We start from the raw sequence: 16,594 nt of genomic DNA, 5'->3' as shown, positions 1-16,594 counted from the left end.
CTTAAGAGTATGATCATTAGAGGAAGAATTTTCGCTACCATAATATTATGCTCTAAGTCTTACAATCATGAGAAATTCATGAACTACACACAGAGTTAACAACATAAAAACAAGTTTATTTTTTGAAACTGGATGATCATTCCTTAAAAACAAGTTTATTCTTTAAGACTGGATGATCATTTCTTAGATGTTTCTGTGCATGATCAAAATTGTAGAAAAAAAATCTCGTATTCACCGCAAGCATATGTTAATCCAAAATTATTATCTGAAATTCCCGTGATGGATCATCAAGATTTTTCCCTTTATATTTTGTCATGGATGGAAACTTACTTGCTCAAGTAGGACTAATTTATCCAGCTAAGCGCCCTATACCAAAAACAACAAAGAGTTGAGAGAGTTTTTAGTGGACCCACTGTTGCGACACTCTATTTTTTGGATACAGTTGGTTTACATCGAGATACACGCGTACGTATCCCGATATAAAAAATAACGATAATTAGTTAAGTGGGTCAGATTACTAGGTCGGCCAAGAATTATTAAAGTGTTAATTGACCATAGTCCATAACCAACGGTTCCACACTTCCCTATCTCCCATATATTTTTTTGATAAAGCCTATCTCCCATATATGTAACCCCACCCCGTGTCACATTCCATCTAACTCTCTAATGCATGAACGTACACTTGGCAAATTTAGTATATGACCAAAGATCTCTGCCTAGATCTTTCACTGAAGTGCCACTGTTGACTTTTTCTTCTTCTTCTCCTATTTCTACTTCGCTCTTTCTGTTCGGCAAAGCATACTGAACTAGAAAATGTCTTTTGCTATGGCTTCTTCTTCTTCTCCACAACTTGTCTCTTCCTACTCTTTTTCCACCAACAATAAAGCTAGCCCTCCTCTCAAAAACATTCTCTCTCTTCAAAACCCAAAGTTTATTGCTTCTTCCAATAACACTCAACTTTCTTGGCAAAGAAGCAGCAGAAACTATCCAATGATGAACAAAAGAGGAAGGGGAAGTTGTGGGGTTGTTTGTTCCTACTCTTCTCCCTTTACTATTCATACCCTTCAGTGGGCCTCCACTATTTCCTCTGTGTAAGTCTTCTCTTGTTCAGTTAGTATTGATCTTTAGGCATTTTTTTTTACATTGAGATTGTGCACAAGTGCTTATTTGACCTGTTTTTGTTGTTAAGTGTATTGCCAATAGTGATTTAGCGCATAATGCTCAATGCTTATAGAAGGGTTTGGATGCAATATGATATTCTATTGAATTGTGAATTTACAGTAGTACACTCACAATGTGCCTTGTGGATGGAAAGACTTGTATTTTGATTGTGTAAGCAGATTCCCCCCCAATCCCAAACCCAGTTACTTTGGAAGATATTGGATTCTTGTGTTAGACACTTACATACTAAATAATTAATGGTTTTCATTTTTCACAAGTTTTTGTCCGTTTCGCTGTGATTGGTTAGATAGGGGATCCAAGAATTACTGGTCCTGTGATTTGTGTGAATAGTGATTTATTGCTCATCTAGGGCACAATTGAGACTTACCTGATATTAGTGATTTAGTAGATTTATGTTTGATATGAAAGACAGATGACCATATTGCTAATCAATTAGGTGATGAAAAGTACAATTCTGATGTTTCTAACAGGAGCCATTTTAGCCATGTAAAATTGTTTTCATGGCTATCAGAACCAACCCCCCCCCAAGTGGTGAATATGATATGCACCGCCCCATGGTGCTTTCTTGATGCAAATGAATTATTACATCACCGAAAACTTAAACCTCAATGAAATCCAGAACCTTACATATACAACCATACTAGCTTCATAACTGATATTTTTTATCAATTTTTTTTTTCTATATGCTTTGATTAAATTTGATAATAATGTTTCAGGGTGTTAGTATTTGCCAAGGGAACAGCTGCTCCAAAATCTTTTCTTGTTCCTATATTTGCTCTGCAAGCACCTACAAGCATCATATCGTGGATCAAGTAGGCTTCTGAACAGAATTTTTTCTTTCATGCAGAATGCTTCCTTGCATTTGTATTCTAATACAAGTTTGGTCAACAGGGGTGAATATGGTCTTTGGACTGCTTTCTTGGCACTTCTTTTCCGACTCTTCTTTTCCTTGCCTGGTAAGTTGTTTGGTCAAGCCAGCTCAATGTAGCCATTTTAACTTTTCTTGCATCTTTAGCCAATAGATTAGTCCTTGGTGTTGTGGGCAGTTAAACCACCAACGAATTACAATATGCTTGTATCAAGTATTGCAGACTTCAACTCCTGATTTGCAGCTTATTTATAATAGTTTGTTTGAAATATATCTTTCTCATTTTCAACTCAATGAAAGCTTTGAATTATAGTAGTTTAACAACAGTTATTCAATTAAATATATGAGAAAATTACAGCCAGTGGGTGAGAATCTCTTAGGCCTGTATTTAACGTTCTGTAAAACTGAAATCGGCCCTGTCTTTTGTCCCGTCTAAATAAATGCATCTTCAGAAAATAAACCTCCGAAGTCTTGAAGGACAGACGTCACTTCATTTAATAAAAAAGCAGAAAAGCTGAACGTTCAGTTCAATTATTTTAACTCCATTTTTTTTCTCAACTAGATAACAACATTCCTTCCTGATTACACCAAAACACCAATTTTCCTTGGTAAACACATGAGAAGGTCCTCAGAGGAACGGTTCGGAGGTGATCAACTGTTTTCTCATAAAAGATTCAACAATAAGATTCTAGTCTTGTGCCAGTTTATCTTGAATATTTATGAAGTTATGATACATATGAATTAATTTCCCATATTTAATTGATACAAAATAGAAGTCCTCGTGTTCTACCCCTATTTTAGAGAAACGAGCAAAAATAAAAAATAAAAGTAAAAATATTAATTTATGCATACTTGTCTGCGTCAGCATCCGTGTCCGTGCAATATTACCCTCGTCGGGAAGTGCAATTGCTTAATCCTTCTGTTCTCTTATACTGGTCACAATGTTCTCTAGTAAGAAATAGGTAGTAAAGAAGCTGGAGAACATGACATATGATCAATTGTGTTCCCTTATAATCATGTTTCAGTGTCTGCTCCTTAATACTGAACTCAACTTTTTGTTGTTGTAGGTGAATTGGAGCTACCTTTCATGGCACTGCTACTTGTGATTGTTTCCCCTTATCAAGTAATGGACTTAAGGTATGTCAACATGCTTATACACTAACTAGGCATGTAGGAACATTCACATTCGAGTTGCCAAGGAAATCTATTGAGCTCATGTCTTGCCAACTGCTATATTTTTAATGGGAAAGCCATCATCTTGAGCAGTAGGCAGGTGTGGCAACAGCCTAAGGCCTCACGCAACAAAATCCTTATTACTATCTACTTATTAATGAGGTGCGGGGGGCAAGTCATTTCTTGGTGTCTGTTCACTAATTTGTCATATAGGGCTTCATTTTTCATCTTTAATTTATTCATGGAGTCAAGTAAGTTACCCAACTTTCCAACAATACGTCTGTGTTAAAAAATCCAAAGCCAATTTCACAAAAAAAATAAGATATCGTTCATGGGTCCACTTAAATAATCAGTTTCATTAGTCAAGTCAGGAGGTCCTAACCAGTAAGCACTTATCTAAGAAAAGAACTTTTCTCATCAGATTGGAAATTCGCATTGAGTTGTCTTTTTTTGTGGATTTCTTCTTGTATCGACTAAAACTCAAAAGTCATTGTGCATCCATCGTGAAATTTTTCTTCACCCCTGCTTTAAATTCAAGGTTTTAGACATCATCTCTTAAATTAAGAGTTTACTTGTTTTGATTGGTGTCATTGTTTTGTCCATAAAAGTTTTATTTAGAGTTTTCGCCGCACAATCTAAATTCCCCTGTTTCAGGGGTGGAGGAACACAAGCTGGTGCAATTATTGCCTTGGCGATTGCCGGATATTTGGCTTACCAACACTTCTCACGGCTGGGAAGCTTGCGTAAAGCATTTGACCAAGGATCAGCCATTGCCACCGTAGCCATATTCATCATTACTGCTGTGTCATGCTTGCTTTTGATATGAAATAAATTCGAGTAAGATAATGGATTGTTTCAGGAGCCAATAACAATTCTTCAGAGTCTTGAAGCCACCATGTATCATGTCCTCTAACAGATCAAACAAAAAAAAGTATTATCTTCACTGGTCTACTCCCTCCGAGATGGTCATTATGTTGTTTCCTAATGCGATTGTAAATACCAGTATGGTACGTGAGCGCACATGTACAATGTATTATTATGATAAGATGTTTAATGGGAGCATGTTCATCAGTAAGGATACTATGTTTCAATGTTTGATTGTTTATATTGCACCTTTATAAATCGTAACCTCTCTTTCCCTGAAAGAGTCTCTGTTCTACGTGTTATCACTTTATTACGTCAGTAGATGCATCAGATTTGAGTCTTATGCCAGTGATAAATAGTACTTCGGAAGAGTTTCATTCTTTTTTATAAGCCAAGAATCCAGCTAAACGACATTGTAAATTTTATTGCTTTACTACTACAAAGAAGTGTCTAACTACAAATGATTGCTACTTGTATCAGATATCGCATTACATTGATCTCCTTTTACTGGTTTTGGGGTCTGTAAACCCATTTCTCGATCAAGTTTGACAGCGGTTTTGAGTTAAGTATGGTCTGAAGATGATATGCTCCTTGTCCACCAAACGATCCAGTTATATCCAGTTATGCTATAAGATTGCATCAGAAGTAACCGGCAAGCAATTTAGTGCATTGCCATTACAGGGCAGAAAGAAAGTACGTCTTTGGAGCCCCATCTCTAGGTCTTCGTGGAGAGAAGTAACATAGGAATCAGGCATGTTAAAGTGAAGATTGGCAAGCTCAGAGATATGGAAGCTGCAGAGTTGGTCGATCCAGAGGGTTCAGGAACCGATCCATCAAATGGTGGTGCATTTGGGGTAGACCCGTCAAATGTTGGTCCCGGCGGACTCATTGAACCATCAAATGTCGGTCCAGGTGGGATGGTGCCAAATGTTGGTGCAGGCGGGTTGGTGTCAAATGTCGGTGTCGGAGGCGGAAGAGTCGGGTTTGAAACAGGTGAACTTCTGCTGTATTTCCGAACAGTAACAAATTAAAACGCATTATAGTTAGTCATTACACATAACTGGAAACGGAAAGTGAAGGTTTACCTAGATGATGGGAACCGACACGACCCAGAACCTGCAACATCATACAAGCAAAAAACCCTATTGTGTTAGCACTTAGCACTTAGCACTATAGTATGGATTACATCAACATTCATCCAACGGATCGGAGGTCATTGTAATTAACAAATGTATGAGACCAGAGATGCAGTATGGGCTGGTCTATCACCAGTTCGACACTCCGACCAAAACTTTATCATTAATCATTTATGCAATGTTCTGTAGTTACATGAATAGAACTTACTTGGATCAGTGTTTGTAATGCTAGCAGTTCCTCCAAAGTTACAGCTAGTTGGAGCTGGGTTCTTCTGGTAGTAACTATTGAACGCGTAGGATGCATGGTCTCTTAGAGTATTTGGGTTATAACAACTTCCAGTGGGTTGAATTGCAGAACAATCTGCACCTCCAAACCCACAAGCATAGTCAAGAGCAACCTGCAATGCTGTTTGTGAGGCAGATGGACTCGCGGCGCACCAGGTCCCACCCGACGAAGTTGGTGACCCAGTCGTAGGATTCCCAGTAGTTGGAGGTCCAACAGTTGGATTTGCTGGTGGGAATGTTGGATTTGCTGGTGGAAATGTTGGATTTGCTGGTGGAAATGGATTTACTATAGGTGCTGTGGTAGTAGGGGTTGTTGGATTAATAACAGGAACCATTTGTTTTGTAACATATCGCTCGGAGTCACCAGTTAGCTTTCGACCTTCTGGAGATGAAAGTAGGGGTTTTTGTCGATGATCCAGTGGTTTCTCTATAATACTTGAGCCTGCACCTAGAAGGCAAAACCGAAAGTTAGAATTAGATAGAAACATATAGGGTACTTGAGCCTGCTAAAATGATTCATTTAGGGTGGTAAAGTAGTGTTCTTTACCAAAATTTGCAAAACAAATCGTGCGCAAAATAAACAATTACAATCTTAATGCAAAACTAACTAATTTCCTGCAAATCCCTGATTTCCCAGTCGTTTTGTTTGAATATATATGATTCACATGTCATTCTTTCTTAGGCCAATATGTTGTAAATAAGTATGTAATTTCTAATCGTAGTCTTTAACAAGAAACAAGTGCATCATTTGGCATTTTGAAAGATGAGTCGTTTGCAGGGAACAATTGGCAGTCTTCACAAGCAACTAGATAGTGTATCATTGTATTCATCATCACAGCAAACCACCAATTACTGTGTAGCGTAATATATTGGTACAATTAAATTTGGGACATATCTAAAACAACTTGTATAGTGTCATTGTTATACAAAATGAACTGCTCATAGGCTAACCATGCATTAGAATCAAATTTGGGGAGGGAAAAGCATTGTATGATGATCAGTAGATCGAGAGAGGCACATCCAAACTACGTACTGCTAAATACAACATAAGTATACAGACATTTCAAAGGATCCAAACCTGCACATATGAGGCCAAAGAAGAGGAGTATGAGACACAAAACTCTCCTATCCATCTCTTCAAACTTCTATAGGATCTTGGGTCTACTTCTCCTTTTCTAGTTTGGAACAAAGATGAAACTAACTAAGATCTCTGAAACAAATGAGAATATCAATGAAGTTATAAAAGATCTTATATTTGCTCCCTTTACATATATATATAAGTATATTATGAAGAATAAAGTTTTCTTGAGTTGTAATGTGAAGAGAAAGAGAGTTAGAAGAATCTAAGCTTTCTTGAGTTGATAGGGGGGGAGAAAGAGAAGCTAGGGAATAAAGATGACTTGGCAAAGGAGGCATGGGAGTTTAGAAGATGCACGCAATAGCAAATGGAAAAAGAGAGAAAAAGGTTGTGTGAAGAAGATTGAGATAAAGAGTAAATTGTTTATTGAAGTGTAAGTATAGTGCATTTCTGCATGAGAACAGATACTAATAATAATAGTAATGATAAACTTGAGTGCAGCATTTTACTTTTTTCCTTTTACTGTTTTATGGGACTAAATCAAAAGCCAAAGGTGGAAGTTAGGAAAGTATGTGGTGTGAACTTTTGTGTCTTTGTAATTTTTGTTCTTATTAAAGGTTTCAGACAAGAAGACAAGAAATCCAGATGATTTTGTTCCCAAGCTGTGCTCAACTTAATTTTTGTATTTTTTTATTTGGGTAAATAACTTATTTTTTCGATCTCTTAAGGAGATGGATACTGTCAATGGCTCCTTGGCTCTTGTACTCACATGAATGTAGGTCTTTGCTCTATGTGAGTCACATAGAGCAAAGACCTACATTCATTATTTTCAACTATTATGCTGACTTCTATCTAGTTTTTGGTGCTGCGGAAACCATGAGGTAGGAACCCAGGTCGTACATCTAAGGAATTAAGGTAGTGAGGTAAAAATCGTCTGTAACTAGCTCGCTTCACACTTTCATTATCTAGTTGAATGAAGCTTCTTTTATGGACGCCGTACACAGTCAAGATCTTCTGAGCATGTACAAATTGGCCATAATTTCAAATTTTGTCACATAAGAAAGAAACCGTAAGAGTAGTCAACTTATACTGCATGACTTGAATCTAGGCATAGGTCGATTTGTTCTTTGTTCCCACTTCCCAGCACCCTAGGCATGTTTATCTCTTCCCAAAACAAATATCCATATATACAGTAACCCCGCAGCTATGGCACTTCAAATAAAGATGCTTCCCTAGGGGCTCTCAAATTTATTGCTAAGAGGACCTCAAGTTTATTGCAACCATAAGTGAAAATTTGACTGCATGCAATTTGCTGGAAACGTACATATTGCCAACCCAAACTGACTGCCACAGTGGGAGCCCTTCAGAAGTTACTAAGTATTCTTAAGATCTTTTGCCTACAAGCAATGGCAAGAAAACTGCAGCTAAAAAGACAAAATTGAGCTTTACAATAAGAACAAATATTTGGTTGACAGGGAATGTGAAAACACTACAATTAGTTCTACATTCGTTACATCATCTTGAATTATCAAAAAAAAAGAAAAGAAATACATCATGTGCAAAAAGAGGAAAATGAAGAAAGAAAACAAAAAGGCAAATTAGCTTAGCATTCTGCACTATGGCAACTCATCACACGCAAGTACTTACTCAAGATTCTAGGATGTACAGTTAAGGCCCGAAACACTATCCCAAATGTAATTGATGCTGCTATAGCAGCAATATCAGCTGTTTCGGGGGGAAGACATATCACTATCCCAGAGCTGATGTGATTGGCTATACCTTGGGACCTCAGAATTTCCAACAGTTCTATCCCGAAGTATTTGCTCTTGATATCCTCGAACGGCTCCTGTCTGAGAATGGCGAAGATCTTGGTAATCTAGAACATTACCAAGGGTTCTATCCCGAAGAATTTGCTCTAGATGTTCTCGAGAGGCTCCCATCTGAGAATGATGAGGACTTGGGTAACCTCGAGCTCCATATGCCTGTGAGTACTTCCGACCCTGTTGAACATCCCATCCAAACTGCGAATTTTGTCCTTGGAAATTGTAGTATTGCCCAGGTGAAAGGGATGGCATTGTTCTTGAACCAGGTCCACCAGCCCACCTAGCAGATTGCTCATTCTGAAAAAAATAAGGGAGAAAAATCCATTTGAATATGTAAATCCATAAAAGGGCTCTGATAGACATTCTTTTATTTGGAAAGCAATTACATCATCCATCGTTATCTTGATTATTACCTGTGAAGGTGAAACAAAATTATTGTTATCCCTGTATTGAGAAATTAAATCATAGTGGTCAATGGTTGAGCTTGCAGGCTTAACTGGGGAGATATTGCCTAAAGCTTCCAGGAACATCGGCCTAACTCCCAAAGCCTCCACCACCCAAACCAGTACCAGGAGAATAAGGTAAGCTACTCGTAGACCCACTATTTCTCAACTGGGAGAGTAGATGCTCTATGCCAGTATCATGAGCTACTGTTGGAGATTGATACGTGTGGCTGTTCCCCATAGATCTTTTCTGAAAAGCCGAGGACATATAATGAATTCCTCTGAGGGGAGAAAGGATTGTCAACCATCTCTGCCAATTTTCCTGAAGAAAGATTTGGCTGTGGATTTAACTCGGATTGGGCAAAACACCAGGATGCACCCTCTGCAAATGTGTGCAAGAAATATCAAAATTTTGGTCAGACAAACAAATTTAAGGAACTCAGAAGATCAGCATAGCGGAGAAAACCACAACATCAAGACAATTCCATTGAGTTCTGTTTCTATAATTCCTCGGCAATCTTTTAATCCAGTAAATTCTCCAAATAATACCTCTTGCATGGAAATGGCTGGGCTGTTGATGGAAGGAATTGCATTGCGAGGTATTCTGTCCCGTGTCGGCACCATATTGACAGATGAGTATTCTGAGTCTCTCAAAGATTGACTTGTCGAAGACAGTAAATTACTCAACAAAGAGTTTGCATATGCTTGCTGTAAACCAGAATGAGAAAATTTTGGATGATCAGTCTCCGTAACATATGAAGGGTGTAACCCTACGGAATACTTAACTCAAAATACAGAAAAATAATGCAAACTATGATTTTTCAGTTGAAACAAGAGTTAACCATCATCACCATCAAGTAAGATGCCAAGGAAAAGTGATACTGTCAAACAGTTAATGCCAAAAATTACTAAACGAATATCCCCTGAGAATCACTTGAGGAATTTAACGTAAAATAGAATTATGATTTAGGGTCAAACTGTTTTTGTGAGAAAGTGGAAGTACGTTAATATGTTGGTATGATCTGGCAGATTTCCAAGTCATCTTGCAAAATTAAGAATATACACAACGAATGAAGAAAATTTACTGTTGCACCATCATACAAGAAAAATAGGAGAGGAAAAAAGCTGCAACAATTATCAATTTCATTCAAGAGTTTATCGGTCATGCTTACTTGCTTAAAATATATGAACCCAGGTGATATAATAGGCAGAGAATAACAAGGTATGACAAGACAGGGTGACATAATTAAAGGTCATAAGAATATATTATATACAAGGTTTCATAATCTATATTTGATTAGTTTCAGAACCACTTGACCCTATTTTATACTCAAAATACTATACATGGTTAAAACCTTTTATAAATTTCTGTACAGACTACAGATGATCAGTTATCACGCTTGTGTCAATAAAGAACACATTTAAAATGTGATAGGATATTAAATTTCTACATGGAGGAAACACGATAGTATATTAATCTTCTCTATGGAGGAGGGAAGATAATGATAACTGCAAAAGGGCCAACTGTTACACTTGGAAGAGAAATTATGTACCTGGGAGTTGGCTTGTTGAGTATTCAGCTGTGTGGCGCTTCAAATGCATAACCATCACGGGAGAGGATCGTGGATTGCGTGCCGATGCCTGTGTGCAGCATCAAGTTGTGAATATATAGATAAACCATCCTCGAAAGATTCACTGCTTGTTGTCCTGGGAACCGAACTCCTATCAAAGGTGGATTGCCTAAGAATTGAACTCCTATCAAACGTGGATTGCATAGGAACTGAACTCCTATCAAAGGTGGACTGGAGATGATCATGTCCATAGTACTCGGCGTTTCTGTCAGGAACAAGCACCTAAACTCTATAAATAAAGCCGATGCAGGATAAAAGGTGAGTCAGTGAAATGTGCAGAAAATCACCTTGTGTCAAATTGTCCAGCTGATGAAGCACCTTTAGAAACAGATGCCTCTTCAAAGTCACTTTTGGCTTTAGGTGGAAATGACCTGGAAAATGTAGCACTAATACCAGAACCATAAGTACCAAAGCTAACTCTTGGTAATTCTGTAGCTGGGGGTTGCAGCTGAGTTGATATATTTACAGCACAACCTGCTGGTAGCACCTGCATACCGTCCTGTAAACTTAGCTGCTGCAGGTTTGTAGCAGTAGATGATACAAGGGAACCAACACCCTTCGCTGAAGAATAAGTTGGACCGGATAAGTGTGAGTCTTCTCTGCTACCTGCAACAGGACGAATGAGATTTAAATTCTTGTCCAAAATAGTACTGAAATGGAACAATCATATACAACTCTAATTCTTCCAATCACCAGTAGCAAGTGTCCATACTTGTTAATGTCATTAATATGCACCAAATGATTACAAAAAGAACTATGATTTAAAAGTACGTTCCATCTGAGCTATGATATTTACAATCTGAAAGGCTGAAACAATCAACTTAGACATGCCAGAATAACAGGCGGAATTTAAGGACCTGTGCCTGGAAGCAATTCTTAGCACTATGCACAGCAACTGTGGTTATGATAACAATTGCTGAACAGATACCAATACGAATCAGATTGGGTATTCAAAATGCAGGAAGCTAGCCAAAACTCCAACCATATACTAAGTGACTATCTGTCTGTCTTGGTGATTCAGGTTGAACTGTGGGCGGCATGTGATGCTTCGAAAATATAAACATGCTGACAGTACATGCCAATGTACCATCTAAGGGATTCAAGGAATGAACTCCAATGTTGCAACAACGGGAAATCAAAGGAGCTCTAGGGGCTATTCCTAGCAACAGGAATCATTTTTTTTCTTTTCTTTTCTTTTTTGTAACCTTTAGGGTGTAGCTCCTTATTACTATGTGGCTAATTGTAAATGGCAGCCTCTTGGAAAATAAGGTGAAATCTTGGGTAGAAGCTGACTATGTTGCAGTTGTCCAAGTTTTTGGATCGTGCAATCTACCTTGAGAAACCATAAGACAAATAGCAAATGTGTTGCACAGCCATATCTACATAACAGTACCAAAACTAACACCCAATACTTAAACCACATCCTATAGGTATTCTATTAGCACTTGATATTTTCTTCTTCTTTTATATAAATATACAATATAAAGCGACAAAAGTAATCCTGTGGGAACCATGTGATACACAAAGCGTGACAGTCATAATAATTTAAGTTCCCATTCTCTACTGTTCAGTATTTCTGAACCCCCTTTGTGAATCTTTTATGAGAACATATGTAAATACCTCTGCATAACAAAGCTAGAAAAACAACACTAGTAAAGGATCATTAGTTTCTAGCAATAGAAACAAGTTGTGAGTCAACACTCAACGTCTATGAGTTAGGGCAAAAGCTATACTCTCTCAAACAGTTCAGTGATAGTCAAATAATGTGATATATTGAACCTAATCGGACTTCCTTAGTTAGTATTCAGTATGCGTGTTTAATAAGACTTTCAACAACCACAAAAGTTATAGATTACCTTTTTGATGGTTCAATACATGCCCGTCATGCTGGTATGGACTCATAATATTGTACGAGTGATTAGATATATGCATCTGTCCACTAGTTTGAGAATCAGATCTAACACGATCTGCTCTAAGCCTGTCGATGGTTGCATCTCCAGCAACTTGCACTTCATCTGAATGGGAACCAAGATGCAGATTAGCTATTTGGGCATGCAAGGCAGACTTTTGAGATGGATTGGCATACACTTCGGAGGTGGTGGATAGTCCCAGGCCAGATGGACAACTTGCTGATGGCGACTGCTCAACGAGAGGCCATTCACCATAATGGACATGCTGGCTTCGAGAAATACCTGATTCTTGGATTTTCTCTAAATCCTGGAATACTGCATCTTCCCAAGAAAGCACGTTATCAGTCAAATCTTCTGGCAGAGATGTACATGAAGGGGGATGTTCCACACTTTGTTGGGATGCGTCTGAAGCCTGCACATCTTGCGAAGAGTATGATATCTCTGTTGACACAACTGGAACGCCGGAAATGTTGTCATGCACTGTGCCCATCTTAACAATGTCGGCCATTGATAATGGACAGGAGACGGCCAACCGAGCAGATTGAGACCCTGCTGAAGGTTGTGAAGATTTGGTGGCATCGGCAGTTGCTGTTCTCTGTCTTTGAGCAACAGTGCTGCTGCAACAGATATTAAAAGAAAACGGCCGCAAACAACATGTTCATTAGGTTAAAACAAAATAAAAGGAGATTCTAGGGCATGGTAATTAAGAATGCCACTTCTAAGATAAGTGTTTACTCAAAATCTCAAACATGAAATCAAATTAGAATGTATATTAATAAACAGCCATGTAAGCATACAAATATTGAACGAAATGACCTAGAGACATGGACATGCCAGATAAAGATCTATCAATAATTCCAGCAAGAATTCTCCAATATGAGTTGGGTTGTAGCACCTAACATTATGCGAATGGGAAAAACAAATAGTAAAAGAGAAAATAACAACAATATTTGAAGTTGTAGCATAACTGACCTGAGAGATTGAGGCAGGTGACTAGTTTCTTCGATCCTAGATACAGAATCCACAGAACTTGACATAGGATTAGACCTGCTTTCATCCTTGTGTGTATGTTTACTGTGAGAGGCTTCAGAAAATGAAAAGAGCAATCAAGAAAGTATTAGCTTTTAATAGAACTATCAGTAGCATATGTAGGCAATGCACAAACCTACATGATCAAACACACATACCAGTACACATACCAGTAGAGCCACCACGTACAAAATTAGGAGTTGAGCCGCTACTGAGACCTTGTGAGTGGGATTCGGATACCTCCTTGATCTAAAGCATTGAGAACAAAAATGAGCAATCAAATTATCAGAAAGTGTCAACAATTGTAGAAGGATGTCTTATTAGGAAACCAAGCCAATTAATCGGGGTGGGGTCATTTCTGGTATAACTTAGCAAAGTTAGCACGTATTTTCTGTTTATATGGTGTTTTCTCTGCTTCTCTTGAACGGCTAGTATGTCTTCCTATGCAAGCTACACAATAGTTCCGAAAATCATGTGCTTGATGGCCTTGACAGCCAAAGCCTAAATGCACAATGAGGTTGCAGAAACTCGACAAAACTAACAATACCTATGTCACATGGACACGCCATATTTAAAAAATAATCTGTGTCGGACACATATCGGACACATTGTATGTGATATATCTCAGTTTTTCATATTTCGCCATGTTAGACACTTTGTATCCATGTCGGATAGGGACACACCTATCAGGGTCAATGTAACTTAGAACAATACCAACTAACAAATATCAACAGATGATGTAGCAAGTATTGACAATAGGTTTTACTATCTGTCTGATCTCTGAAGCTAATGATATGTAACAACGGTGTACACTCAGAGTTTACTGAGACCTTGCAAGCAAGATTCTGACACCTCCTTGATCTAAAGCATTGTGAACAAAACTGAACAATGAAAGTTGCTGAAAGTGTCGAAAATTGTGAAAATGGTAACATAAATTGATAGTTTTATAAGAATATCTCGTAATAAAAGTTACTTCAGAATTTAGGGAAGTCATGCACACTTGAGTCCTAAATGCAAAATGAAGTGACAGAAATCAATTTGTACAAGAGTAACAAGACTACAGCTATTTTGGTATATTTTAGATTAACGCACCTCCTTTTTCTTTTCACGTCTACTCTTCACCTCATGAAAATGATCTACACAATTGACAATCTGTAAATTAGAAACAGCTTCTGCGACTAGTAATATGTGGTAGCAGTGATGGAACTAAAACGTAATTAACTTGTTTCAGAAACTGAGCTGTATAATCCAAAGACAATTACAGTAAGTTCTAAATGATTAAACCAACGCCGTCAACAACACAATAAGAAAAGTATGGTCGAAAGCAACAAAGCACGGAGAGCAAAGGAAGGCAAATGACACCACTAAAGTCTTAAAATTCGAGAACATCTCCCTCACCATGTGTATACACTGTCACTGTATAATGCAGTTGGAAATCAAAATTTATAAAGTAGCACTTCAGGTAGACAAATTTAAAATTGCTACAATGATTAGGTAGGCACATGTGAAATGAAGACCAATAGTCCCCTTATCTTTTACTTTTCTTCTATATTGTTTTTATTGCGACTGTCTTAACTGAATTGGTCTGCATTGTGTCTTTTCTTTTCTTTTGAATTTTACATTAACTTCAAAAAACATGATCTTAACGAGTTAAACACGCATAATTAAAATACTTGTACACACCCCATGCTTGGTACAAATCAAGATAATCTGAATACTAGATATAAAAGTTCAATTATGTCTCCCTAAATGGTCTATCTTGGTAATAAACTGATGTCACATAACACATTACATTATAGCACTATATTTGGTACCCACATTGACATCACCAAGTCAGTTAACAGGAGAACAACAATATGAACAGAAGCATATCAAAATAACAAGAAACAAGAAACGACAATAAAAAACCAATCTTTAACAAGAAAAAAGAAAGAGACCTTGAGAAAGAAGTCTCTGAACAGCCTCATCAGGGTCCATATTACATTCTATTAAAACAGCATATATTTCCTCTTCAGAAGAATTAGTAACAATCTCTTTCATGCTTTTAACCACCTTCATGAACTCTTTGGGTATGCATGAACCAGCCCCATTACCCTGCTTTTCTTTCTTACTACTACTACTACTACTACTACTACTGCTGTTACGTTTCCCTCTGTTACTCATTCTTCTTCTTCACTCTTCAAAACTGAAACACTTGTTCTTCTTTGTTTCTTTGTTTCTTGCACGGTGAAACTGTTTCTCTTGTTTTCTTTTCTTTCTTAAGTTGAAAAAAGATATTTTTTGTTTTAGTAACTGAAACTCTCTCTTTCTTTTTTATTGGCCTTGTCCTGTTTTTTTTTTATCTTGGCTGCTCGGGTTATGTTTCTTTTTTGTGTTTTTGTTGTCTTGGGAAACCTTTATTTGTTGAGTTGAGTTTGATATATGGGGCACTGGTTGTGTTCCACGTGGTTTTAGTATCTTACTTATTTCAACAGAAATATCGGTCGAAATCTTGTTTCAAGAAGTCGGCACGGTATTTGTTGTACATGGGATGTTTGAAGTTTGAACCCGATAGAACGTTGAACATGGCTAGAAGTAGTTTGCCAATTGGAAGTTTGGAACATCTCTAATGAAGTAAAAACATCATGACCAAAACAATCAGTTACTATAATATTTATTATTTTTAGGATTAAAGATAAAAGTCACCTTTGAATTTGTCCTTGATTGTCAATTACACCCCCAAATTTTTTATAAGTGAAAAAAACCCTGAAGTTGCAAGTACGTACCAAACGCAATAGTTAGTTTCATAGATGGCGTTAGATATATATGATGTCATTATATTTTTTACGTACATGACATCATCGATCATTTTATTTACCTTGTAATTTATTTTCCAATGTAGCAAGAAATAAATGGATGATGTGGAAATCAATCAGTGAGTCAACTCCAACGGTCACCTGTAATTGTATAAATTGATCATCTTCTTCAAGAATTCCAATGGTCATAGCCATAAGAAAAAAAAACCTAGCTACCAAATTGTTTGATTTCTATTCAATTCTACGAATAATTTAGGTATGTAATATGTAGGTATTATTATTAATTTTTCCTTCATATATTGTTCGAAATTCTAATAAATTTCTTTTTGAATCCATTTATTTTTGGCATAAATGTCACTTGCATCATATCGAATTAC

At 37.3% G+C, this 16,594-nt stretch overlaps 3 protein-coding genes and 1 long non-coding RNA gene across 6 annotated transcripts; 2 read left to right on the top strand and 2 right to left on the bottom strand.

Moving 5' to 3' along the window:
- Window positions 1–662: 662 nt before the first annotated feature.
- On the top strand, window positions 663–4,368 carry LOC147519003 (cold-regulated 413 inner membrane protein 1, chloroplastic-like). The gene is made up of 5 exons (XM_086590672.1): window positions 663–1,091; window positions 1,899–1,994; window positions 2,074–2,138; window positions 3,118–3,187; window positions 3,878–4,368. The coding sequence occupies exons 1-5, from the start codon at window positions 814–816 to the stop codon at window positions 4,047–4,049; spliced, it is 681 nt and encodes a 226-aa protein (XP_086446798.1). The 5' UTR covers window positions 663–813; the 3' UTR covers window positions 4,050–4,368.
- A 117-nt stretch (window positions 4,369–4,485) lies between these two features.
- Window positions 4,486–7,028, bottom strand: LOC147519001 (uncharacterized). Of its 3 annotated transcripts, none has more exons than XM_086590671.1 (4): window positions 6,593–7,028; window positions 5,432–5,956; window positions 5,173–5,203; window positions 4,486–5,091 (listed from the first exon to the last, which is right to left on the bottom strand). In XM_086590671.1, exons 1-4 carry the CDS (start codon window positions 6,639–6,641, stop codon window positions 4,803–4,805), a joined length of 894 nt encoding a protein of 297 aa, XP_086446797.1. In that variant the 5' UTR covers window positions 6,642–7,028; the 3' UTR covers window positions 4,486–4,802. The 3 variants fall into 3 exon arrangements, with proteins under 3 accessions (XP_086446797.1, XP_086446795.1, XP_086446796.1); XM_086590669.1 differs by having other exon boundaries at window positions 6,587–7,024; XM_086590670.1 differs by having other exon boundaries at window positions 4,486–5,088; window positions 6,587–7,022.
- Window positions 4,953–6,178, top strand: LOC147519002 (uncharacterized). The gene is made up of 2 exons (XR_015211949.1): window positions 4,953–5,080; window positions 5,459–6,178. It is a non-coding gene; the product is annotated as an uncharacterized LOC147519002 (long non-coding RNA).
- Window positions 7,029–8,037: 1,009 nt separating the features above from the next.
- LOC147519000 (uncharacterized) lies at window positions 8,038–15,783 on the bottom strand. The gene is made up of 10 exons (XM_086594050.1): window positions 15,360–15,783; window positions 14,515–14,558; window positions 13,581–13,671; window positions 13,366–13,477; window positions 12,340–13,010; window positions 10,771–11,089; window positions 10,464–10,688; window positions 9,158–9,234; window positions 8,823–9,010; window positions 8,038–8,706 (listed from the first exon to the last, which is right to left on the bottom strand). Exons 1-10 carry the CDS (start codon window positions 15,583–15,585, stop codon window positions 8,308–8,310), a joined length of 2,352 nt encoding a protein of 783 aa, XP_086450176.1. The 5' UTR covers window positions 15,586–15,783; the 3' UTR covers window positions 8,038–8,307.
- Window positions 15,784–16,594: the final 811 nt, after the last annotated feature.

Source organism: Coptis chinensis, chromosome 2, assembly GCF_015680905.1.
Source record: "Coptis chinensis isolate HL-2020 chromosome 2, ASM1568090v1, whole genome shotgun sequence".
Taxonomy (NCBI): Eukaryota; Viridiplantae; Streptophyta; class Magnoliopsida; order Ranunculales; family Ranunculaceae; genus Coptis; species Coptis chinensis.
The sequence above is the reverse complement of the archived record's forward strand: the minus strand, read 5'-3'. Positions and strand labels throughout refer to the sequence as shown.

Excerpts from the sequence above, each read along its gene's own strand:
- LOC147519003 (XM_086590672.1), top strand. The coding sequence starts at position 814 with ATGTCTTTTGCTATGGCTTCTTCTTCTTCTCCACAACTTGTCTCTTCC. Across the intron at positions 1,092-1,898 it reads GCCTCCACTATTTCCTCTGT|GGTGTTAGTATTTGCCAAGG; the intron begins GTAAGTCTTCTC and ends ATAATGTTTCAG. Across the intron at positions 3,188-3,877 it reads TATCAAGTAATGGACTTAAG|GGGTGGAGGAACACAAGCTG; the intron begins GTATGTCAACAT and ends CCCCTGTTTCAG.
- LOC147519001 (XM_086590669.1), bottom strand. The coding sequence starts at position 6,641 with ATGGATAGGAGAGTTTTGTGTCTCATACTCCTCTTCTTTGGCCTCATA. Across the intron at positions 5,204-5,431 it reads CATTACAAACACTGATCCAA|GTTCTGGGTCGTGTCGGTTC; the intron begins GTAAGTTCTATT and ends ATGATGTTGCAG. Across the intron at positions 5,092-5,172 it reads TGTCGGTTCCCATCATCTAG|CAGAAGTTCACCTGTTTCAA; the intron begins GTAAACCTTCAC and ends TCGGAAATACAG.
- LOC147519000 (XM_086594050.1), bottom strand. The coding sequence starts at position 15,585 with ATGAGTAACAGAGGGAAACGTAACAGCAGTAGTAGTAGTAGTAGTAGT. Across the intron at positions 14,559-15,359 it reads TCAGAGACTTCTTTCTCAAG|ATCATTTTCATGAGGTGAAG; the intron begins GTCTCTTTCTTT and ends TCAATTGTGTAG. Across the intron at positions 13,478-13,580 it reads CTCTACTGGTATGTGTACTG|CCTCTCACAGTAAACATACA; the intron begins GTATGTGTGTTT and ends CATTTTCTGAAG.